General features: G+C 36.6%; 4 protein-coding genes across 8 annotated transcripts; 2 read left to right on the top strand and 2 right to left on the bottom strand.

The window, feature by feature from the left end:
• Positions 1–1,092: 1,092 nt before the first annotated feature.
• On the bottom strand, positions 1,093–5,464 carry LOC109182897 (protein S-acyltransferase 18). 2 transcript variants are annotated; one of them, XM_019333134.1, is made up of 10 exons: positions 5,279–5,464; positions 5,025–5,169; positions 4,585–4,698; positions 3,970–4,293; positions 3,797–3,865; positions 3,632–3,703; positions 3,407–3,535; positions 3,244–3,324; positions 2,477–2,650; positions 1,093–1,722 (listed from the first exon to the last, which is right to left on the bottom strand). In XM_019333134.1, the coding sequence occupies exons 2-10, from the start codon at positions 5,067–5,069 to the stop codon at positions 1,249–1,251; spliced, it is 1,482 nt and encodes a 493-aa protein (XP_019188679.1). In that variant the 5' UTR covers positions 5,070–5,169; positions 5,279–5,464; the 3' UTR covers positions 1,093–1,248. The 2 variants fall into 2 exon arrangements, with proteins under 2 accessions (XP_019188679.1, XP_019188678.1); XM_019333133.1 differs by having other exon boundaries at positions 5,025–5,464.
• A 1,900-nt stretch (positions 5,465–7,364) lies between these two features.
• LOC109182898 lies at positions 7,365–13,323 on the top strand. 4 transcript variants are annotated; one of them, XM_019333138.1, is made up of 10 exons: positions 7,365–7,383; positions 8,785–9,083; positions 9,301–9,334; positions 9,814–9,969; positions 11,462–11,551; positions 12,375–12,440; positions 12,528–12,619; positions 12,713–12,760; positions 12,842–12,949; positions 13,087–13,323. In XM_019333138.1, the coding sequence occupies exons 2-10, from the start codon at positions 8,803–8,805 to the stop codon at positions 13,112–13,114; spliced, it is 903 nt and encodes a 300-aa protein (XP_019188683.1). In that variant the 5' UTR covers positions 7,365–7,383; positions 8,785–8,802; the 3' UTR covers positions 13,115–13,323. The 4 variants fall into 4 exon arrangements, with proteins under 4 accessions (XP_019188683.1, XP_019188682.1, XP_019188681.1 ...); XM_019333137.1 differs by lacking the exon at positions 7,365–7,383 and adding an exon at positions 8,511–8,653; XM_019333136.1 differs by lacking the exon at positions 7,365–7,383 and adding an exon at positions 8,511–8,688.
• Positions 13,324–13,840: 517 nt separating this feature from the next.
• Positions 13,841–17,161, top strand: LOC109182502 (tRNA:m(4)X modification enzyme TRM13 homolog). The gene is made up of 9 exons (XM_019332627.1): positions 13,841–14,057; positions 14,150–14,215; positions 14,310–14,615; positions 14,710–14,914; positions 15,045–15,102; positions 15,618–15,704; positions 15,888–16,025; positions 16,234–16,369; positions 16,773–17,161. The coding sequence occupies exons 1-9, from the start codon at positions 13,984–13,986 to the stop codon at positions 17,005–17,007; spliced, it is 1,305 nt and encodes a 434-aa protein (XP_019188172.1). The 5' UTR covers positions 13,841–13,983; the 3' UTR covers positions 17,008–17,161.
• A 1,912-nt stretch (positions 17,162–19,073) lies between these two features.
• LOC109182896 (L-cysteine desulfhydrase-like) lies at positions 19,074–22,481 on the bottom strand. Its single transcript, XM_019333132.1, has 2 exons — positions 20,998–22,481; positions 19,074–19,518 (listed from the first exon to the last, which is right to left on the bottom strand). Exon 1 carries the CDS (start codon positions 22,387–22,389, stop codon positions 21,001–21,003), a length of 1,389 nt encoding a protein of 462 aa, XP_019188677.1. The 5' UTR covers positions 22,390–22,481; the 3' UTR covers positions 19,074–19,518; positions 20,998–21,000.
• Between the last annotated feature and the right edge of the window lie 332 nt (positions 22,482–22,813).

The following is a 22,813-nucleotide window of genomic DNA, read 5'->3' as shown; positions in this document are numbered from 1 at the left end:
CTTGAAACAAATTAGTAATTGTGTCTTGTGTTAGAATTTTGTATCCTGTTGTGAAATTTTGTACCTATAAACACAAATTATGTACCCAAATCAGATTTGAAAAATAAATAAATATATAACATGTGTAAGTGTCTTGTGTTATAATTTTTTGTGTCTTGTATTATGAAATTTTATACTTACAAGTATGAATTATTTACTGCATCATTTCAATTCAAGGTTCATAATGCTATGTGAACCCTGATCGATGACATAAATGACCAGTTTTTACTACTATACACTAATTTTTACACTAAAATTCACTTTAAGAGTAGAACCCTTAGTACATTTGAAAAAATCAACCTCAAGGACACAAAATAAAAATATCAATATAATCAAAGAGTTAAAATAAAATTAATTCACACTATTTTAAGGGACTTTTTTCTTGCATCTCCACCAATAAATTTTTAGGGGGGGTTTTGTCAGGCTTTATGGCTTAAGTTAAGGAGAAATGTGAGAGGAGAAGGCTTTATGGGTTTTTTTTCTGCAAATGTTAATATTTTTGCAGGTGCAATTGGGCACACCTACAACATCCAAGTGACCCAACATACACGTAACCCGCATGCACGGGGCAAATTATGCTGTGAAACCGTGTCTACCTTGCAAGGTAGACACGATTCTAAAACTGTCATAATTGTAAATATTGAGTTCAAAAATTATGAACATAGCGTTTTTTAATTATAAACATAGAGTTTTGTAATTGTGAATATAAAATTCAAAAATTATGAACATAAAGTTCAATAATTATGAACATAAAGTTCAGTAATTATTAACATAGAGTTCAATAATTGTGAACATAAAATTCTATAATTGTGAATATAGAGTTCAATAATTGTGAATATGAAATTTAAAAATTATGAACATAGAATTTTATAATTATGAACATAAAGTTCAGTAATTATGAACATAGAACCGTGTCCACCTTAATTTCACGGCATAACAATTGCATGCACTGCATCCATTTCTCTCTTCACTCTTTTTCCTATTTGGCACTGAAAAAAACAACTCAAAAATTAAACTCTTGGAGATGCTCATCAACCATGTCGGGGCAATGAATAGGATTCAAGTCCTGTCCCCATCTTGTAGACCGATGCAACTATTCACTAAAATGGTTTAAAGCAACCTGTTAGTGAGCTGTGAGTATTGTACATGTAAATTCAACACAAATAAATAAAACTATTAATTAATCAACTCTCCTTCATTACTGCTCTGCTATCTTGGGGTTGTGGCTGCAGCCTCATCTTTGGTCAAAACGGAGCACAATACCTGCCTTGAAATGTAAGTCTCCAGTTCTGTTGAGACCTGTGTGAGCTTCAGATCAAAGTTGCTTCTATACCTCTGTTGTGGCGATGGCACAGTGCCACTAAGTGTTGGAGAGTATGAGAATCTTCTCCTTGGGCTTGGGAATGGTGGTTTGGAGATGATGGGTGCTGCGGTGTCTTCATCTTTGTGGTTTTTCATCAGTGGCCCACTTTTTGTTTCTAGAGGGAGTGGCTTCAGGTTCATCAACTCATTGTCTTTCTGCTTCAGGAGCCTTTCCCTTGCCTTATCTGCTGCTGCCATGGCTTTCTCTTTGCTCATTTTTATCAGCTTCCATGGGTTGATGCTTGCACGAAATCCTTGCTTTTTCATCAGTGTGGATGATTCGGATTCTCCATCGATTCTTATGGATAATCTGTGTGGGTTCTGCAAATGCATATCAAAAGTACCTGGTATCTTCAGTCTTAAAGTTAAGCAATGACTATGTGTTAAGGTTAAGTCTTTACTATTATGCCAAACGTTGTAGCTAATAAAAAAAGCATAACTTAAACAGTTTGGTTGGCGTGAGTTGCCGTGCACTCTTGTCCCTTAAGAGAGGTCGGGAGTTCGAACCCTCTCTTGTATGGAAAAACTAATCTGGTCAGTACTTTGTCCCTTAATTGGGCCGACCCAGTGCAAACGGGGATTAATCTGAGTATGTTACGGGTTTAAAGGTGCCTCCTGGCTCCTACAGTTAGGCCTGCTCAGGACGAGTCGTTCAAACCTCCGCTCAGCAAACCCCTAGCCACCCTAGTGGTGCTAGACTTGGCCCGGCCTCTACCCAACAATTACTGGACTTGGCCCTTCGCCCAACCGTATGGAAAAGGCACAACTTTATTTCCTTATACCACTACATTTTCGAGAAGTTCATGCCTATGCCCAATAATCATCTAACCACCTAGTACTGAACTTGGCCCGACTTCCCCCCAACAATTTCCCCTAATCACTTGGTACTGGACTTGGCCTTTCACCGACCTCCGTCCAACAATCGCTTAGCCACCTAATGCTAGACTTGACCCTTCAACAGTCTTCGATCAACAATTCTCCTAGTCACTTGGTACTACACAGTCTAGACTTGGCCTTTTATCGGCCTCCCCCAACAGTATGGAAAAAGATATGGACTAAGAGACAGGTACTGTACCTGGCTTTTTATTCTTCCTTCTGCGCATTTAAGACGCGAGCTAAATGATTGTTTCTCAGGCGAACCAAAGTCTGAACTCTCATCTGAAGAAGAATCTGAATCTTCCTGTGACTCCAGATCCATGGATTGGTTCTCCTCTTTCATTGCCAAAATGTAGTCATAGGTTCTCATCCCCTTATCAAGGTAATCATAACTACTTTCAGATTTGGTACATACAAATATTGGCTCAAGTATCTTGTTTCAACTGCTTCCAAATTTATTTTTGGGAGATAGCAAGCAAAAATTAGAGTTGTCCTAGTTAACAGAAAACATGACTGACCCTCATCATGCAAACCAAAAACTATATTTGCAGATATCTGATTTATAATGTTACCAAACTTTTACAATTGCAGGCAGCCTTAAATTCTGTCATGTATTAAGATCGAGGTAAGGTCACTCGATTGAACTATAATGCAGGTCAAACCACACTAAAAGATTGAATTCAACCAATTAGCTAGTTTAACCCAATGGCCTTATAAACCCATATGTTCTTTCTTATATTTTCAACGTGGGACTTTTAACATTAACCCTTTAGATCACTTGGGTTGTCTGGTTTCCTAGTTCAAGCATTTCTACACTAAAACAGTGAAAGGCAGGCAAATTGATATTTGCATCAGAGACATCAGGACTCCACAAACCCAAAATGGAAAGAAAAACAGCACTTTGCACATACATTTTGAGTTCAGAATCAGAGGCAACACAAATGGAAAAGACAAAATAGTAGATACCTTTCGAATGAGAACCAAATGGAAGAAGAAAAGTTGCCCCAGTGCTGCTGCACTATATGCCGTCATCAAAAACAACAAAACCTGAAATAAGCATAGATTACTTGTCTGGTAGAACGAAGATTCATCCTTATGTGGAAAATGTTAGGGTAATCTAAAGAATTACAGATATAGCTGCCAGAAGTCCTCTTGGGAACTTTACGTGGAGTCTCCTCTCAAGCTCTTCTTCTATCCCTTTCCTATTAACAAAGCACCTGACAAATATAGCAACAGCACTTCCTCCTTCAAGTGTGAGCTGCATTACCAGGGACTCATTTAGGGAATGAAAACCATAGATTAGCAATATGTAATCATGGACAGAGATGTAGTTTTAGTAAAGAAATCGGTTAACCATTATCAAGACAAAAACCATGAGCAGAATGAACGTCGTGTAGTTCTTTTTCCCTACACAGTTGTTTAACCACTGCAAATACACAAATACAAGATATGGCCATAGTTAGGCACAACTAATAAGGGAAGAGGAACGTTTATTGGGGACAAAGACTTATTTTGTTACCCTGCAGTGATGATCAAACCCCTCAACACAGCGATTACAGGTTCTACAGTGCTTGCTGTGCTTTTTCACCTGCAAGTGGTCCAGTCCATAAGTATAGGGACTTTAATTTTCATACATGTTCCCACATGCTAATCAAGAAGAAAGTAGTAAACAAAAGTGTCATATAAACAAACCTCAAAATCACAGAGTAAACAAAATGAAATGTCATCCTCTCTGATCTCAGGAGCAACTGAATCATCCATAACAAGGGGAAATGGGAATAGGGGCTCCATTTGAAGGCTACTTTTCCAGGGATTAAGGTAGTTTCTCCTTATACAAGTCCTAAGGATTCTGCGTTCTACCTTCCTGAAAAACCTCATGACAATTTGAACCAATAGGGCCCCATAATTCAGCTTAGAAAATGCGGTGGACTTCCCTTTGATCTTCTTCCTAAATCTGGTCCTATCCGTAGGATTAATAGCTGCACACCTAATGAATAGGAATGCAGCTGAAAATGCCTGCAGAGCCATAAGAAAGGGAATTATATCTCTCTTGTTTTCACTTAATCCCCCACCCACTAAGAGTGAAGATTGAGCACCAAGGGTGAAGCTTCTTTTTTTTTAATGCTACTGACTCTATTACATAGTAGTATCTGTTCAAACATACTTTCGATCTCATGACCTCCTATATGGGAGAGTCACTACATGCCATCTGAGCACAAGGTGCTTGGCCACCAAGGGTGAAGCTAAGTAAAGTAGAATGGTATTTGTGTGTGTGTGTTCTTGGTATTGACTTAGTAATCAAATTACCACAAAGGAGAAAATGCTAGTGATGGTGATTTCAGCAACCCTGTTGCCAAGGAAAAGGCCCAGAAAGCAATAAAATGCCGCGACGAGGAAAATGAAGACAGACATGCCCACTATCTGCAGTCAGTTGCAAACAAAATCAGAGCTCAAAACCACAAGGCTTCCACTGCTTTACAGTTCATAAACGTTTGCAGTAATATTTAAGCATTTATCAAAAACCAATAGCTTCAATTCTATGTTTCTACACGAACCGTTAAACAACTAGATCAGAGTTCATAAACAATCAATGTTGCTAACTGATTTGGCAACAAAGAAATAGAAACATTTGTTAGGGTAAAGAAGGTGTTTACTCGCTGTTAATAAGATAATGGAGCTCCGAATATATGAAAGTCACAAACTTTAAAGTAGGGTAAGTGGAGGGCATGCCTGGAAGCCAAATTTACCTGTAAAGGGTGAAGAGGACGCTGCCATCCATGGCGTCTCATCATCTTCCTTACAGATTTCTAGCCAACGGATTCAATTCAGAGAAAAAAAGAAACAAACTTGTGCTGGTGGGATGAGTAATTGAATGCCGCTGATTCTTAACAACTATATATAATCACGAAATTAGAAAGGTTAAATCTAAAATGTAGTTAATGGCTGGTCGCTGACCAAGAAATCTGACATCCTAGAAGACGACAGGTGACAAAATGCATACATGCGTAGAGAGGAAGAGTAAAAGAGGAGCTATCCTTAGCTCTAACTGCGAAATCTGGACTACATGACCGATTGGGAATTTCAAATTGGGATTTGGGCTCTCAAACAGCCAAACGGTCTGCTCTGCTGCTCTTCTTTTCTCTCTCCGTTTGAATTTTAAATCAGCGCGCTTCATACAGCGGCCTCACATTTTGCATGCCTTTCTACATAGAATTAGACAATTAGTCTATTAAAATAAATAAATAAATAACTAGGATGGCAATTTTTATTTGATTTCAAAAAAATAAATATCTTTATAAATACTTTTATTTTAAACAAAATAATTAATAATATAAAATATTTAATTATACAATTGTACTTTATTTTTCAGAAAATAAACCAAATACACAAAGATAGTTTTCTACTGTGCTATCAAACACGAGAAGGAAAAATGTTTTACGGAAAATGACTCATTTTCCAGAAGTCATTTTCTTGATTTTCAAACGGACCCTAAGTGATGGTATGCGGTGCACTAAGGGTCCGTTTGGAAACTCGGCAAATATTTTTTGAAAAAATGATTTTTAAAAAATGACTCATTTTTCAAAAAATATCTTCTTTTTTTTTTTGGTGTTTGGATGAATGTCAGAAAACTATATTTTTCTGTTTGGCGGAAAGTTAAGAAATTACATTTTTTTTTATTTGGTTCATTTTCCTGAAAATGAACATATTATTTGTTATAATTGATAAGTGTCCAAAACTCTTACTTTTTCCTACACTTTTTAGTGTTTTTGCTTGTTACAAATTATCCTATTGAGCCATTTTTATCACTTATTAAATTATATTTATTATTGTTTGTGTTTAGGTCACTTGGCAAGAAAATGATGTTTTGAACCAAACATTGAGCTATTTGATCAAACTTTCAAGTTATCGTAGCATAAGGATACTTTTGTGAGAAAATATAAAGAAAAGAAGATTGAACAACACTATTTCATGTGCCTTAGTGGCCTTCATTATATAGGCAATTCAATACAATGACAAATCAAAAGAAAGCAATGTGGCATTTCTTGCCCAAATTGACGTCCTCTATGTATTTTGACCATATCTTAGTCTAAGAATGTCCAAATCAAGTGATTCTTGTGACATTGTAAAGTCAAACTCAGAGTTCTACAACTTTCATGAAGATCATAAAGACAAATTCTAAGATTTCGGGGTGAAAATAGCCTAAAAGACAAACAAATTGTGCAAGAACTCTGTTTTGCTGCCCGTGCATGTGCCCATGCCCAGTCCCTTACAACATTTAAAATTCTTTTTGCCTTGTTTTTTAAAGAAAACTCTTTCCACCCAAAAAACATACATTTCATTTCCCTTTCAGTCTCTAGTTACGTTTAGCTCTAGAATAGCTTACTTCATGATTTCTCTTTGCAAAAGTCTTGGTATAAAACTTATCAATAAGAGTTATTCGTTGAGATTGGTTGTGGTGCCCACCAAAAATGAAAATGACCAGAGTATAGTAGATTGCTTAAATCTTTGAAAAAAGAAAACCTTAAGTAGTTAATTAGGTAGTTGTCAAACCCCTATAAATATTAGTTCATTATTCCCCCCCCCCCCCCCCCCCTCACTTTTAGTTAAAATAGTGTGATTGTGATATTTGGTTTATTGCACATTATGCCTTGAGTTGTCTTTGTATATTACTTCATATAATATAATGAACTACACTTTTACCTTAATTAGTAATCGTACGATCACAATTTTTGATTATTCAAGGGTGTTGATATATCCAAACATTTTACAAGGGTGTTCTCACATTAATCGAAGGGTGTTAATATGTCCACATTTTTTACAAAGTCAAGATATAACTGAAGGAAAAACACGCTCAAAAGGAGTGGTCAAGTGAGCGGAACATGATTTTTATTCAAATTTGTCACATTTGGATCTTCCTAGTGCAATCACCTCGCTAGTGCATATACTCGTGAAGTTTACCTTGTAAGTATATACTCTCGCAAGGTTTATTGGAAAAAATATTGTTGAATCTAAACTATAGGATAGAACATTTTGGTAATTAACTTAGTTAACAAATTACTCTTGATAGTCTCCTTCTTCAAAGCAATCGATAAGGAGGTTCCGGAGGTAAAAAAAATTGTCTATCGCTCTATTGCAATGCCTCGGGTCAGCTAATAAATTAAGAGCAAATACCAATTTTAGTCCCACGAGTATTAGCAAAATGATAATTCTGGTCCACATGTTTAATTCCTACCAGTGTTCATCAACGACTATTGCTTTAATACCAATTTTAATCCACGACTATTATTTTAGTACCAAAATTCATCACGCCGGTCACTCATCTATTTAAGACATCTCGAAATTTAAAAATTTTAAGGGCATTTTCGTCCTTTTCAACTTAAGATTCCAATTTGAGCATAAATAAATAAATTTAAGCCTTACGATCGATCCCAATTCGCAGTTCTCCTTTTCATCCTATCTTATTTGAGGAGGAAAACTGCGAATTGGGATAGATCTTAGGGCTTAAATTCTTATATTCATGCTCAAATAGGGATCTTAATTTGAAAAGTACGAAACTATCTTTAATAATTTCATATTTCGGCATGTCTTAAACGAAGGGATGACTAATGTGATGAATTTTCATACTAAAATAATAGTTGTGGATGAAAATTGGTACTAAAACAATAGTCGTGGATAAAAATTGGTAGGAATTAAACATGTGGACCAAAACTGTCATTTTGCTAATACTCGTGGGACCAAAATTGGTATTTGCTCAATAAATTAATTATGATAAATCAAATATTATACGACAGTTCAACTAATCATAGAAGTGAAAAATTAAAAGAATGACCAGAGATTGAGTCTCCGGTACTTGGGCGATCATGTTTGGGGTGAGGAAAACTACTTATTTTGGACGTTATCTCGGCCTTCCCTATTTTTGGGTTGTAATAAGACACAGGTCTTTTGATATATTGAACAATGAATGAGAGATCGAATCAATATGTGGTAGAAAAGATTTTTGACTAGAGCTGGCAAAGATGTGCTTTTGTAAAGTGTTGCCCATTTTCACCATGTCCGTATTTTTGTTTCCTACTACAGTGTGGGACACTATTGATAAATGTATGAATCGGTTTTGGTGGAGCAAGAATTCGGGAGATAATAGAGGTATTCATTGGCTGAGCTGGTCTACCATGTTTTTGGTGGAACAAATTACTCTTGAAATTCATATGAATCCATCTTTTTTACCAATTTTCTTATGCTACCGTTGAACCTACGGGAGCTTGTTGAGTTGAGAATAACAGTCATCTAAACAATCTTTCAGAAAAGCTATTGTTCCAACATTTCTGCAAAATTCAAACAAAAGAAGGCAACTATGGTCTATGGAATCTATGGAATAGTATAATTCAGCCACTCCCTGCCAAATCTCAACAAGTCAACAACCCCACCCCACGCTTCACATTTCGTTTCTGATTTTATCTCTTTTTCTATTCATTATATAATCTCCTTCTTCTAGCTACACCCTATCAGTAATCAGTCGAAGAATTGATGGAGAACTTAGAAGCCGCTCTGGGCATAGGGTACTGGCTTCGATGGCAAATTGTAGTTTGTGCTCTCATCCTCATCCTCCCCGCCACCATCGCACTAAGATTCCTCAGGAGCCGCCGTAAAGATCCTATCGACCCCTCTCATTTCTGGGTTCCCCGCTGGGGAGGCCTCCATCCTCGCTGGCTTCTTTTTTACAGAGCTTTCGCCTTTGCTTCCATGGCGTTCCTGCTTTATCAGACTGTTGCTACTTTCGGATTCTTCGTCTTCTTTTTCTATACCCAGTAAGAAACTAACCCCCTTTTTTAAACTGATTTCCTTACCTACATTTTGGTTGGCTAAGTATTATTACTCCATTAATTCAATATTCTAGAGACCTGCAAATTGCTTAACTGTTCAAATGATGCCCTTTCCAGTTTCCAGTGCCATCAAAAGTAAAATAAAAACCATTTTAGACAGGTAAAGTGGTAATTCTAGAATCTTATGCTGTTTGTTTTCCAGGTGGACTTTTGCGTTGGTTATGGTCTATTTTGCTGTATGTATATCCCTCCCTCTACTTTGTATTCCAATGAATTACAGCGCAGTTTTATGTTAGATATATCTGTAGTCTGACGATTTTAACTGAATAAATACGACAAACCTGACCTCGTAATAGCGAAAGCAGAATACAGAATCGGTGATATCCTCTCGTGGTGTGTTGCCTCTTGAATGGTAGACTTGCAAAGTAATGTTAGCCGTTTGGGCTCATACTTGATTTAAAACCCTAGATGGTGTATTAGTATTTTCTGAGTAGCCGTATTGTAAAGTGTAAACTGAAGGGTGCTATATAATGAATATCATGGGATACAGGCTTTAAATAGGCATAATGGTGGAAAGTCTTACATTTTAATCTTCTTAATTTAATCCTGCATAATTGGGATTTATTCCCCCACCCTCGAGACTGAAACTAGGCTGTTCAATCAGCTTGCTGTCTTTCTTGAACCTGGAATTCTTCTTCATTGATTCTGTTTGTAGCTTGGGACACTTGTATCTGCACGAGGATGCTTATGGAGCTCAAGAGACAGGTTCTTGAAAAAGGATCCAGATGAGACTAATAGCCATGATAAAGAACAAGCATGTGTTGAACAACATCTTGGATTGTCAGAAAATCTCATGCATATTGTTTACCAGGTCTGTCAAGTGAATATTGTAACTGCTACGTTTTCTTGGTTATAAACTTGAAATAAGTTCACCTCGTTTGACCTATCTAAAAGAGATGGGCATATGAAAAGAAATGTGTTCTTGAAAACTATTTTGAGTTTGTTTCTATAATCTATTTGAGCTTCCTTTAAAAGCTCAGCATAACATTGCTTAATTAAGCAGTGTGATCACTGTCTCAAAACATAAACGGAAGAATTTCCATTTTAGTTTCTGTTTTTGTGAATTACATAGGAAGCACAATGCAGCAAGGGGGATAAACTATGTAGAACTAGTTGATACCACTCAGACTAGCAAGGCCAGTGGTAAAAGGAAGAATTTTGAGCAGTTAATTTTTGGACTAATGTCTGGCTTCCTACTTACAAATGATTGAAGAGTACTGGTTCCCCTTTTTTATTTTGCTTGGCTAGATACCAAATCCTTATGAAGTCAGTTGGGGAACACTTGTCCAGCAAATTATAGGCACTAATTAGTACTAAGTGTGTAGTTCCCTGACCTATAGATTGAGGTCATTCTAAAGAGTGAGAACAAAATACCAAAAGATTAGGATAAATTAAAGAATTTTCAGTAAATATAATTACCCTTGAAGGAAAACCACGCACCTAAAGCTTTAGGCCAACGCACCTTAAGTACACAAACCACGCACCTTAAGCACACAAACAAAGCACCTTAAGACACAACCACGCACCTTAAGCACACAAACAAAGCACCTTAAGACACAACCACGCACCTAAAGTTTTAAAATGGCGCACCTTAAGCATACAAATCACGTACCTTAAGAAGGAAAACCACACACCTAAAGCTTTAGGTCGGCGACCCTCAATCAGCAAATATAAATACAGAAATTTCTTGCAACTTCACCTTAAGCACACAAACCATGCACCTAAACCAACCGCACCTAAGAAGGCCTACCGCACACAAACACAATTATATATATATATACACACACACACACACACACACACACACATATATATTCACTTTGAACCAGGGGTTGATCTTTAGGTTAAGGCTATGTTTGGTAGAGCTTATAGCTTATTTTAAGTTACAAATAAGATGTAAGCTCTGTTTGATAAAACATAGAGAGCTTAAAACAATAGCTTAGTTTGAAACGCTAATCTAAATAGTGTTTCAAAATAAGCTAGTAACTACTAGCTTTTAAGTTTCATCTTTAAGCTAGCTTATAAGCTAGGTATGCCAAGCAGAGCCCAAGTCTTGTAGGTGACTAAGTGAGGTAGCTGCTCTTATGCTGAACAGCTTATTCTCATGCTTGTTTGTATTAAGTTTATCCATTAAGTGGTTCAAGTCAGACCACCTAGTGGCTAGCATGAATTCTTCTTTCTGTTCAATAGCTAAAGCCGCTTCTTGATGCTGGAGACTTGTATATTGCATTCCTGTGTTATTCTGTTTGTCACCCCTGAATTGTTATAATATTTGAGAGTTCCTGAAATTTTATGCAATGCAGACTTGCGCAGGTGCTGTTGTGCTGACTGATATAGTCTTTTGGGGTCTTCTACTCCCATTTATGACTGGTGAAAATTTTCAACTTACCTTGGTGAGTACTGGTCCTTTCTACAGTGTATTGTCTGGTGCGGCGATAAGGTATTTGCATCTTTATCTGTCCTCGGGTTTCAAACTTTCCTTTCATTGCATAGTAGGTACAGGTTTTCAGTTATGATCTCACAACTATAATCCCGAAGAAAACATGAAATGCTATGCATATTTTTACATTTTTTTGGAGGGTGAGTGTGGGATTATTTGGTAACAATGCTATCCAAGTATGAGTTGTCTACTTGGGACAATGGTGCAAATGGGTCGGTGCTTATTCATTCAAGACTAATTAATTTCATGAGAAGGAATTGTTGGCAAAAAAGAAAGAGGCTAAGGTGCTTATGCATTCAAAACCATTACTGGGAAGAATTTAACTTGGGTGGTGATGAGTGGAAAGGACTCATTCATCCTTGTTAAGAGTCCCACATTGATAAAATAAGAGAGAACACATATGGGTTTATAAGGTCATGGGTTAGACTAGCTAATTGGTTGGATTCAATCTTTTAGTGTGGTTTTGCCCATGTGCATTATAGCCCAGTTGAGTGATCCTTGCCCAATCTTAGAGCATTATAGCCCGTCAGGGATCGATCATTAGCCTGGAGCAGCCTAAAATCTCTTAGCCAGCTGAGCTGTCACACCCTTTATAGGTGTCTACAATTCTGCGAGGGGATTAGTCACTGTGTCTATGGTGGATACCCGAGTTACACCCAAAAAAATTACTGGGAAGGATTTGATGCCTTCTGGAGTACTTGTCCATACTGTTCTCGAGAGTAATCACATTTCTGCAATTCTAATCATTTGCTATTTCTTTTAAATAATTTTGGCAGCTAATTGGATGTATGCACTCTGTAAATGCCATTTTCCTTTTCCTTGATTCTGCTCTAAATAAGCTTGTAAGTAAAGAAGCTCCACCCATCTGTATATAGAGCTCTTTTGATTGTTCTAAAAAACCTAACGGTGGTGGCTTTTTAACGTTTCAGCCATTTTCATGGTACGGCTTCGTATACTTTATTCTATGGGGTTGTGCTTATGTTGCTTTCCAGTGGATTCTCCACGCGTGCTGCTATACATGGTAAAGTATTCATATTATTTCAACTATTCCGGGTACCATTTACCTTTACACCCTGCATCTCCTTTCCCGTATTCATAAACAGATATATTGCAGGTGGCCATATCCTTTCCTTGACCTTTCAACTCCATGGGCACCTTTATGGTAAAAATTATATACTTCCCAGTTTCGCATTCCATGGTTCCACGACAATTTAGATGACCTAACTGGAAATCTTTCTTCCAGGTATTTTGCACTGGCCTTGGTTCACGTCCCCTGCTATGGAATATACGTTCTGCTCATAAAATTAAAAGACGGAATCTTGTCAAGGATGTTTGCTGAGGCTTATGTTAGGTTGTCATAACTTCTTGGCTTCTTGCTTCCTCCCCAAAGTAACAGTTTCTGAAATCGATAAATGCATACAATCTTGTCAAGAGTATTTTTGGTCTCTTTTCGTCGATTTTAATTGTGATGAGTGTCTCCTGTAACAGGGTTACAATGGAGAAGAAGGGAACTTGACACAGAAGAAATCTGTTTCCAGAAAGAAAAGAGTGGATCCTATCTACTTGCATATAAGAAAAGAAGATAGATTTAGACATTGGTACCTATCAATATCTGCATCTTATGCATGTGCTCTAGGCCTCTAGCTACTAGTTCCTGCTGTACACTCTGTAGAAAATTGTTCATTTTAGTGTATGCATTATTAATTTAATCCTTGAATTGTTAAAGATTTTGATAATTAAAGATAATTATACATTTCCAATTAGTTGCGGACACAATGGTTCTCTTCATTTTGTGAGTCGAACTCCTTCACACTCTTACACATAATTTATTATTTTATACTTTTTTTTTATAATTGTTTTCAATTTTATAATTATAATTTCTAATTTTGATTTTGATTTTGATTATAAATATAATTAATAAGTTATATTTTTCCCTTAAAAAAAAGCTATATTTTAATTTTATAAAATATAATTTATAAATTTAATTCAAGCAATTAAACTTGTAATTAAATAAAAATATCTTTACGAAATTTAAATTAAACTACAAATTCATAAATTAAATAAAAAATCAAAAGCATAAATAAAATGAAAAGAAAAACACACTCAACTACATAAATGAATTTATTTCAATCGTTTTGAACCAGAGCACACAATGCATTGTTTGCTCGATATAATTTGCCGTGGTGATTATATGTAAAAAAAAAAAAAAAAAAAAAACAAAAAACAAAAAAGAAAAAAACTGAACATCAACACACTTTTCGACTCGTTGCGGCGCCATGTTTGCTTAATACATTCTGGGCGAAAGATGGAAGAAGAAAAGGTTCTGTTCTGTGTAATTCCTGTTTTCGCCGGCGCGTGAACTAGGGTTCAGGCAAAGCAAAAAACATGGAAGGTCGGTGCATGTTGTGGCTACCCAAGAAAAATAGGTTTTGCGCAAATACTCCTCTCCAAAACTCACCGTGAGGCACTCTCCTTGTTAGTTCTTACAAACATTCGCTATCTGATACATACAATGACCGTTCACTCACTCAATCCTTCTCTCTTGACTTAGTTTCTGCGGAAACCACACGGAAAGATCCGACGGCCAATGGATTCCTTGTCCGATCGACCCTTCTCAGTAATCTCTTCAATCTGAATGTTTTGCGTTTATGCTTTGTTATTTATTTATCATTTGCATAAACAAATGTTATGTATATTTTCCTGTTATGCAGCTCTGTGCTAGAAGAGAATCTTGAAAGTCACCTAAAGAGGTGTCCACTTCTGAAGCAAACACAATCTTTGTCTCTCCAGCCTTTCTATGAAAAGGGCATCAATGCTGGTACAGACAGTAGTACTATTGGAGTGTCCAATATTACATCTGAAATGAAGAGAAATGCTGTTTATGCCATGACTGTTGCTGAATTCTCCAAATTAATCAGTAAAATCAAGTGCATTCATGCTTCCATTTGCACTCGCATTCCTGATTCTTTCAAGAATCCACAAGCTTGTGGCATTTGGACCAATCGACAAGTGGACCGGTTTTCAATAATCATATATTTCTTTTTTATAAAAATTCCTAGTTTGTGTGTTGTATATATTTTCTCTTAGCAATTAAATCCTGTTTTCGTGCAGCAAGTTGCCATTTGAAGAAAAGCATGTTTTGCAGCAGGCATCCATCCTAGGGAATCTTGAAGAGTTTGGAGTTCTGAAGGATTCTAGTGCTCTCCCTACAGTTGTTGAATTTGGTGCTGGAAGGGGGTATTTGACACAAGTATTGACAGATTGTTATGGATTTAAGAAGGTCTTGTTGGTTGAGCGCAAGTCGTACAAGCTTAAGGTTAGAGCAAAATGTTATGATTCTTGGTTCATCTGTAGTCATTATAAATGAGCTCAGTTGTTTCTTCTTTTCGTTTTTTTTTTTTTTTCCTTCTATTTTAGGTTAATGATTATGTTAACCGTACTTTCAGGCTGATAGGAGTTTGCGACAGAAAGAGGGGTTAACATTGGAGCGGTTGAGAATTGACAGTAAGATTAATTGCTTTCCCCATCTTTTAATCTCCCTCATTATAGTGTACCACTAATTATTGGTGCTTAAATGCAGTGGAAATCATCCTAAGCTTTTTCGTGTTCCTTTTTTAAATTTTAAACTTTATCAAAAGACTTTTAATCCACCGGTATTTGTCAATCCCTAAAATGTCATGGAGCCATTGCCCACTGGGGAACCTTTTTGGGAACAAAGTAAGACAGGATTCTATCGTTCTGTTCATACATTTGTTATCAGTCCTAAAATTAAACAGCTATCTATACAAGGTTTTCTTTCTGATCATTTCATATAAAATCAGAATTTTGATGTGATAAGGAGCTGTCCGAAACACATAGCTCATACATATTGGTTGACTTTCATTTGAAAATTAGTTCGCACATTCGGATTCTACTGCTGAGTCTTTTGTAGTGTATACTGTTAAAAATGGCAATATATTCTTTTTACATATACTTCATGGATTCTTCACCGTGATCAATTCAAAATATTCAACTTGCAGTTGAGGACCTAAAGTTAAAAGCTGTTGAATCTTTACGAGGAGCACCTTATTTGGCAATTGGCAAACATCTTTGTGGGCCTGCAACAGGTAGCATTGATGGTTTTTGCTTCCTTTTTTTTCCAATTTTTTTCTTGGATGAGTTACAAGTGAGCTTAATATGTCATGTTTTAACATGCCATTTGCCCTGACTTTTCATTTCACTCAGATTTACCCATTATTCTCCTCATATGAGCTCTAATGACTAGTGGAATAAAACCTTTGTTGCTGCAGATATGACATTAAGGTGTTGCACGAAGGACCAATGTGAGGGTCAAGCTATTCTTGATTCACCTGAATCCAGTTGCTATCTCACTGGCTTAGCTATTGCTACATGTTGCCATCATCTTTGCCAATGGAGGCACTATATAAGTAACTTATTTATTCATCCTACTACTAAACTCTCTGCCCATGACATATCAATTTCACTTTGAATAATTTTGAATTTTTGCTTGGGTATCCTCTTCCCCGTTCTATTAGACTATTAGCATTCTGGTTTTAGATATATATCACTATGTGTGTGCGTGTCAGTGTGTGTATTGTTGTATGCTAAGCTTCTAAATATTATTCATCCTAACAGATACAGAATATATGTTGAATTTGGGTATTAGCATGGAAGACTTCCACGCAGTAACATGGTTTACCAGTTGGGCTGTTGATGCAGATCATACTTCAGATCTCAACGGTTCTGATTGCACTACAGACCTACAAATCAGGTATTATATAATAAAATACCATTTTCTAACAATATAGTGATCTCAATTGCTTCGTATATAATAGTACCACTACTTACATATGGATGTCAATCAGGCTAACCCCTTCGGTTTCGGGCTAGCCCTATCCGGCTGTCGGGCTTATCGATTCGGGCTAATCGTTTTTTTTTTTCCTTGTTCGGGTTTAAAATTCTTGGCCCTAATCCTAAAACCTTGGGCTTATTTCTTGGCTCTAACCCTAAAATTATTTGGGTTTATCGGGTCAGTCCATCGGTTTTGGCCTAAGATTGACATCCTTATACTTACATGGCAGCTGGGAGACTTAGAATGTAGTTTCAATGGTTACATATTTCTTATATTTGCACTTGGTACTAATCCTCTTCTGTTTCTCGCAATGTTGTGTTAGCGAGATGGAATCATGTGAATTAGATGGAGATGTGGATCCAAAGGGAGTTGAAGGCGTCATAAGGAATATGAAGGGCGTGGATAGGGCGGCTTTGGGGTTCATGTGCAAAGATATAATTGATGCTGGGAGGATGGCTTGGCTCAAGGAAGTTGGACTTGAATGCCAGCTTGTTAAGTATGTTCCCTCCACCATCTCTCCTGAAAACCATTTGTTGGTTGCCAGGCAAAAGTGCTAAACCCTATCATCTCACTACCTTATTTTTGTTTCCTAGACACATACATACTTAATTGAATACTAAAACTGTATATTGGCTGTGCCTTGCATTGTCCTGCAAGAAAGCTATGGATTTTTTTTACTAATACAAAATGCGCATGACTTGTTGTCACTCATACGAGAAGGTTTAACTTCTGCCCGCACAGACTTAGCTCAATAGTTCAGTAGGTAGTAGTTGGGATAAGAGATTAAGGTTCGAACTTCGGCAGCGACAGTGTGAGGATTATGCCCAAAGTGGACAGATTCCTTATGCGCACCGGCATTTGGTCCTGTCTGTTGAGCCATTGAGTCACAGTGATTTATATTCTCCTAAATGCTCTGTCGAGCCACGGTGTGGGGGGCCCTTGGGATTGCGGATTCAACATTTTGGAGTAAACTTTTGGAGTAACAATGACATTTTTATTTTTGGAGTAAATTTTTGTGTATTAAAAATTTCATATTTAATGCATGGATAATGACATTTTTATTTTTTATTTTATACGGAGTAATTTTTTCTCCCTCATTTTTGATTCCATTCTTCAAAAGTAAAGTATCAAAACTCATAGCAAGGTGCAAAAGTCCCTAACCAAACACACCCTAAGTTCCTGCTAAGATTATTATTTATTGGAAAAAGTGTCAAATAGGTCACTAAACTTTTACAGATTGTGCAATTGAATCATCGAACAAAAAGTGTGTAATTGGATAATTAAACTCAAAAATTGTACAAATAACATTTTTTACTGGTTACTTCCAAGTTTTCTTTAAATATGATGTTATAATGTCAAATTATATATATACGGCCACCGACGCGAAGGATTCGAGGGTATTGGGCGACGTTTGTTTTGCAATTTCTCTGAGAAGAATGGTGATAAAAAGCATGTACACGGAAACAAAATATATGTGATCTCACTAGATCCAATATATATATATATATATATATATATATATATATATATATATATATATATATATATATATATATATAATTTAAAAAAAATTTAAAAAAAAAACAATTTTTTTTAAAAAAAATTCCAAAAGGTGGTCTACTGTGGATGAAGGGGGAGGCGGCCATGGTTGCCCCCTCCTTCATCCGATCTGAATGAAGGAGGGAGCAACCATGACTACCTCCCCTTCATCCAGATACGTATTTTCATTGTACTCATTACTTTTTCTCATTGACATTTTAGACATTTTGGACATTTTTAAATATACAAGTGGGCAAGTAGCACAGGACTACAAACTATGCTGTAATATACAAAATCAAATATATTGCTACAACCAAGTAGAATACAAAAGATAAAAGTTGCTTGAAAATAAAGAGAACTAATACTTTTAAGAACATGACAAACATATAAGAGAAGAAATAATGTCTCATGAAGATCATATAATGCACAAAAGGAAAATGTGTATGTACTGGCATTCTCATTTTGTGGCTTGCGCAATCATGTAACCTTAGCAAATTTGTTTGCTCATTAGCAGCCTCCATACAAAAAATCCTGCAAGTCGGCAAAGAGGATTCAGTTAAAAAATTACACATTAATGCATCAACAAAACTGAAAAACTAAGAAGCAAACCTGTGCAGATGTGCAGTCATGGCTGCCTCCATCTTCTTTTGAAATTTTTAAAAAAATATATTATTTTTTCTTTTAATTTTTAAAATATTTTTTATATAGAATTTGACATTATAATATCATATTTAAGGAAAACTTAAAAGTAATCTGTAAAAAATATTATTTGCACAATTTTGAGTTTTTAATGATCCAATTACACTTTTTTTATCCGATAGTTCAATTACACAATGTGTAAAAATTCAGTAACCTATTTAACACTTTTTCCTTATTTTTTAAAACCAATTAACCACATTGTTGGAGTGGCTTGGTAGCACTGCAGAATGCAGATTTCATTTTTAACCAATACTCCAAAATCCAAACCTCCAACACTCCCCACTCACCCCTATGAAGCAAATATACATGGGACAGCTAAATTACCATCCCAATATGGCTTATTAATTAGAATTAAAATTGGTTAATTCTCACATGACAAAGAATATGAAACATTGAGACACTCCTCGTAAGTCATGTAATTTCATGTAAAAACCTGTCCAAACAACATTTTGTACCTAAAGCTCCACAGGTTTCTAGTTTCCTCCTAAACTTCAACTCATATTAGTATGATATGGGGTAGCTCTAATTATTTTGGGAAAAAGTACAACTACCCACTGCATCACCTCAATGACTTAAAAGCCTGAAACCATGCATGCACATGGATGGGATGAACGAACTAAACTCCACCTTCAGCTGATTAAAATTGCACAAACAATTACAGACTGAAAATTTTTATTGTTACAAGTGACCATAAAAGGTCTGAAAAGCCAGTTAACATTCTTCTTCATTGCCAAGAGAATCCTCCTTTGGTTACAACTCATCAGCTTTTTAACATTATCCAAGTGCCCATTGCTTGCAACTGCTGCTACAGTACAGATCAGACTATATTCCTGAAAATAATCAGAAAAGGGTAATTGGTTTCGGCAGTACAAAATCAAAATTGCTTGATCAATGCATGAAATGAAGGCGCCTTAACCGCCTTTCTGCATAAGAAATATCAACTCAAAAGTTCTTTCATGCAGGAATATCATGGACACACCAGTTAAATAGGGGAGGATAGCATGGCAAATTGGCAACAAATGGAAGAACTTTCATTTGATGCAGACAACAAAAATCAGATGTGGCCACATTGAATGTCGAAGTTGTAGAGTCAAAAGCTAACAAGAATCATTCAGATGCAAGTTTATGCAGAGTTTCATTTTCTAGAACTATTACAAGACCTTAAAACAAAAAGGTTGTGTAATTCTTCTGACATCTCACATCCCGACACTTGTAAAGATGCCAAAAAGACTATATAGTCGTTTATATAATATCATCTCCCCATTCTCCCGTCTCTCTATGACTACATTTATGCAAAACAAGAGCTGCCCATTTCTTGGACTTGTATGATCCTAAAAACTTACTTTGCATCACAAGGTCTATGCTGAACAATAGTTAAATTGCATATATCCAATTTCATTTCTACAAATTCAAAGTTTTGCAATGGCTCCAGTTTCCAGTTGATTCCTTTTCATGTTTCATCCATTAAGACTATATCATAAGCCAACCATCCTTTAAGAATCCTCAATGTGAGAATCCTACAATAAACACTCACACATATGTTCTTACCTTTTCTGCTTCAGATCTAGTTCAGTTTACGATTTTAAATAAGCTTAAAATGGGCTAATGGCCTGAGTTAACTACAGATTCAAAGCTTTGTTAAATAGAGAGTTTTTCAAGCTCTGCTTTGCCTCTATTCAAGAGTGGTCCTGGAGAAAGTGCTCACTCATTAAATGTTAGGTTTTGCTTATGTTAAAACATATAAGAAACTAAAGGCAATGTTCTGTAGATAGAAATTCCCTCAACCCTACATGATGCAGGGTCAGTATGGGCAGTATGGGTTTACAAAACCCTGTTATTAAAATACAAAAGATGTCTACTTTTTTAAAAAAATATATGTATATTTTTGGCAGAGATTATTCTAAAAATAAGATTATGAAATTACAACAGTTTAGAATTTATTTAAGGCGGGTAACCTAAGCTGATTAGAAATTAAGGATGATCAATAATCGTAAACTATAATGTAAATTCATAATCATAGGCTTCGTCAAATGGGACCAATATAAACAAGTAGCCTTTTGAATCATAATTTTGTTATCAATATATTACCACGTAAATTTTAATTTGAATAATCAGAAGGAAGACAATATGCGTACAGAGTTTGTATTTGCTATCACATGGAATTCAATTACTCAAATTACCAAGTTAATGCAGAAACAAGTGTTAAACAGCACAATTACTCCAAACCGGACTAATTGAATCATGCCTCCATCACTAATCACATGTAAAAAAGAAATTATGTTGTGAATGATGCTAATGTAATATAGTACCTCTTATTCTGCACGAAGAACCTTGCAAGTAAACCTTTCTTGCACAAGTTGATTAATTGCATCCCTCAACTTGAGGTAATCATCAACTGTATTGTAAATTTGATGAGAAATGCGAGCATATCCTGTCACACAACCATTCTCATCCATGGTTCCAAGTGATTCCCCATCTTTTGGTTCCTGGTAATAGATTGGTACTTCCACCCCAAAACGGTCTCTCAAAAGGGTTCTCATATTCGAAGCATCATCATTAGTCAAAATTCCTAAGCTTGCGGGCAAACCAATCATAGCCATGCTAGGGCACATGTCCGGTGGTGCCCCGAGCCTGGTCCCCCAAGCCTTGGCTAACATTTCTGCCATTTCGACAACAGCATCATGATTCCTCTTCCTAATTCCATCAATGCCGCCCTCAAACCTATTAACAAAATCTAACACCTCGGGGAAAACCATCTGTGAGCTGTAGTCTCGTGTTCCAATCCAGGCACTCTCTATGGCCAGTCCATTGCCATATTCATGCGAAACCACTGGATGATGTAACTCGGAAGATGTAGTCGATTTTTGACAGTACAAAAAGGACAACGAGGGCGGGCAGAAGAACCATTTGTGTAAGTTGCTAACATAATAATCGGCCCCGATTTCCTTAACATTCACATGAACACTGCCTATTGCATGAGCAGCATCAACAAACACCTGTTCCACACCTTCTTCCCTGCAAATTTTGACCAATTCGCGCACCGGAATGACAACTGCAGGCATTGATGTAATGTGATCAATTATGGCTAACCTAATTTTCCTACCATTAGCTTTGCCCCTGGCCAAGCCCCGACGAAACTCAGCGATGATTTCTTCATTGGAACTAACTGGAAATGGGAGCTGGACAACGATAACAGATCCACCCGCGCGGGTCACGTATGCCTCGATTGATTTCTTCACGGCTTGAAACGCACAGTGGAGCATCACAACGGCGTCGCCTTTCTGGAATCGGCCCTCGGCGAAGGCCCAGCCGACGTGTTGGAGGACGATGGCGGCGGCAGTTGTGGCGTTATCGACAAGGGACACCTCCTCGACGTGGTCGGCATTTATGAGCGTCTTGATTAGGTTGCGGGAATGGAGGATACGCTTCTGAAGGTGGTTGAAGAAGAAGCCATCAGGTTGCTGGAGGAAGCGGAGCTGCCACCGCTTCTGGGCGGCGATGATGGAGGACGGGCAGCACCCGAAGCTGCCGTTGTTAATTCGAGCGATGCCGGGTTGATGGTGGGAGAACTCTTGCCGGATTTCGGATTCTGAAATGAAAGAAAGCTTTTGTTTTTTGAACAAATGGTTATCGTCGTCGTCGTCGTGGTTGTTATTGTGGTCGTTGCCGTTGGTGCTGATATCTTCACGAGGAGCATCCATGGCGGAAGGGAAGGTCCCGATTTCCGGTTGGGGTTAGGGTTTGGGTTCTGGTTAATTTTATCCAACTTTTTAACGAAATTTTATCGAAGTATTGCATGCGTCAGCAATGGATTGTCCAAACTGATTTTATGCTATTAAATTGCTACGTATTAACTATTCAGTAGCTAATTGCCTAATTAGCATACTAATTAATAATTACTATCTTAGCATATTTTAAAGTTGTAAAATTTTACTTGTTTCAAATTTAAAAAAAAAAAAAATTACTCTAATTTGTCCACATAGTAGTTAGTAGTTACCATATGTAAATTTATTCTTATTAATTTTATTACATTATTGATTATTAATTTCTTCATTTTCTTATAATAATTATTAAGTGAAGTAGTTAAAAATAAATATATAAACCTATAAAGCTTATTTAGAAAAC

The sequence above is a fragment of the Ipomoea nil genome, unplaced genomic scaffold, assembly GCF_001879475.1.
Source record: "Ipomoea nil cultivar Tokyo-kokei standard unplaced genomic scaffold, Asagao_1.1 scaffold1074, whole genome shotgun sequence".
NCBI classification, from domain to species: Eukaryota; Viridiplantae; Streptophyta; class Magnoliopsida; order Solanales; family Convolvulaceae; genus Ipomoea; species Ipomoea nil.
This window is presented reverse-complemented; position numbering and strand designations above follow the sequence as displayed.

Bases quoted from the DNA above. Each gene is read 5' to 3' on its own strand.
- LOC109182897 (XM_019333133.1), bottom strand. From the start codon at position 5,069: ATGATGAGACGCCATGGATGGCAGCGTCCTCTTCACCCTTTACAG. The intron at 3,866-3,969 runs GTTTGTTTATAT...GACCACTTGCAG, and splicing joins GTTTACTCTGTGATTTTGAG to GTGAAAAAGCACAGCAAGCA. The intron at 3,536-3,631 runs GTTAACCGATTT...CTGGTAATGCAG, and splicing joins TGGTTTTTGTCTTGATAATG to CTCACACTTGAAGGAGGAAG.
- LOC109182898 (XM_019333138.1), top strand. From the start codon at position 8,803: ATGGAGAACTTAGAAGCCGCTCTGGGCATAGGGTACTGGCTTCGATGG. The intron at 9,970-11,461 runs GTCTGTCAAGTG...TATGCAATGCAG, and splicing joins TCATGCATATTGTTTACCAG to ACTTGCGCAGGTGCTGTTGT. The intron at 12,950-13,086 runs GTTGTCATAACT...CTCCTGTAACAG, and splicing joins TTTGCTGAGGCTTATGTTAG to GGTTACAATGGAGAAGAAGG.
- LOC109182502 (XM_019332627.1), top strand. From the start codon at position 13,984: ATGGAAGGTCGGTGCATGTTGTGGCTACCCAAGAAAAATAGGTTTTGC. The intron at 14,058-14,149 runs GTGAGGCACTCT...CTCTTGACTTAG, and splicing joins ACTCCTCTCCAAAACTCACC to TTTCTGCGGAAACCACACGG. The intron at 15,103-15,617 runs GTAAGATTAATT...TTCAACTTGCAG, and splicing joins GGAGCGGTTGAGAATTGACA to TTGAGGACCTAAAGTTAAAA.
- LOC109182896 (XM_019333132.1), bottom strand. From the start codon at position 22,389: ATGGATGCTCCTCGTGAAGATATCAGCACCAACGGCAACGACCACAAT.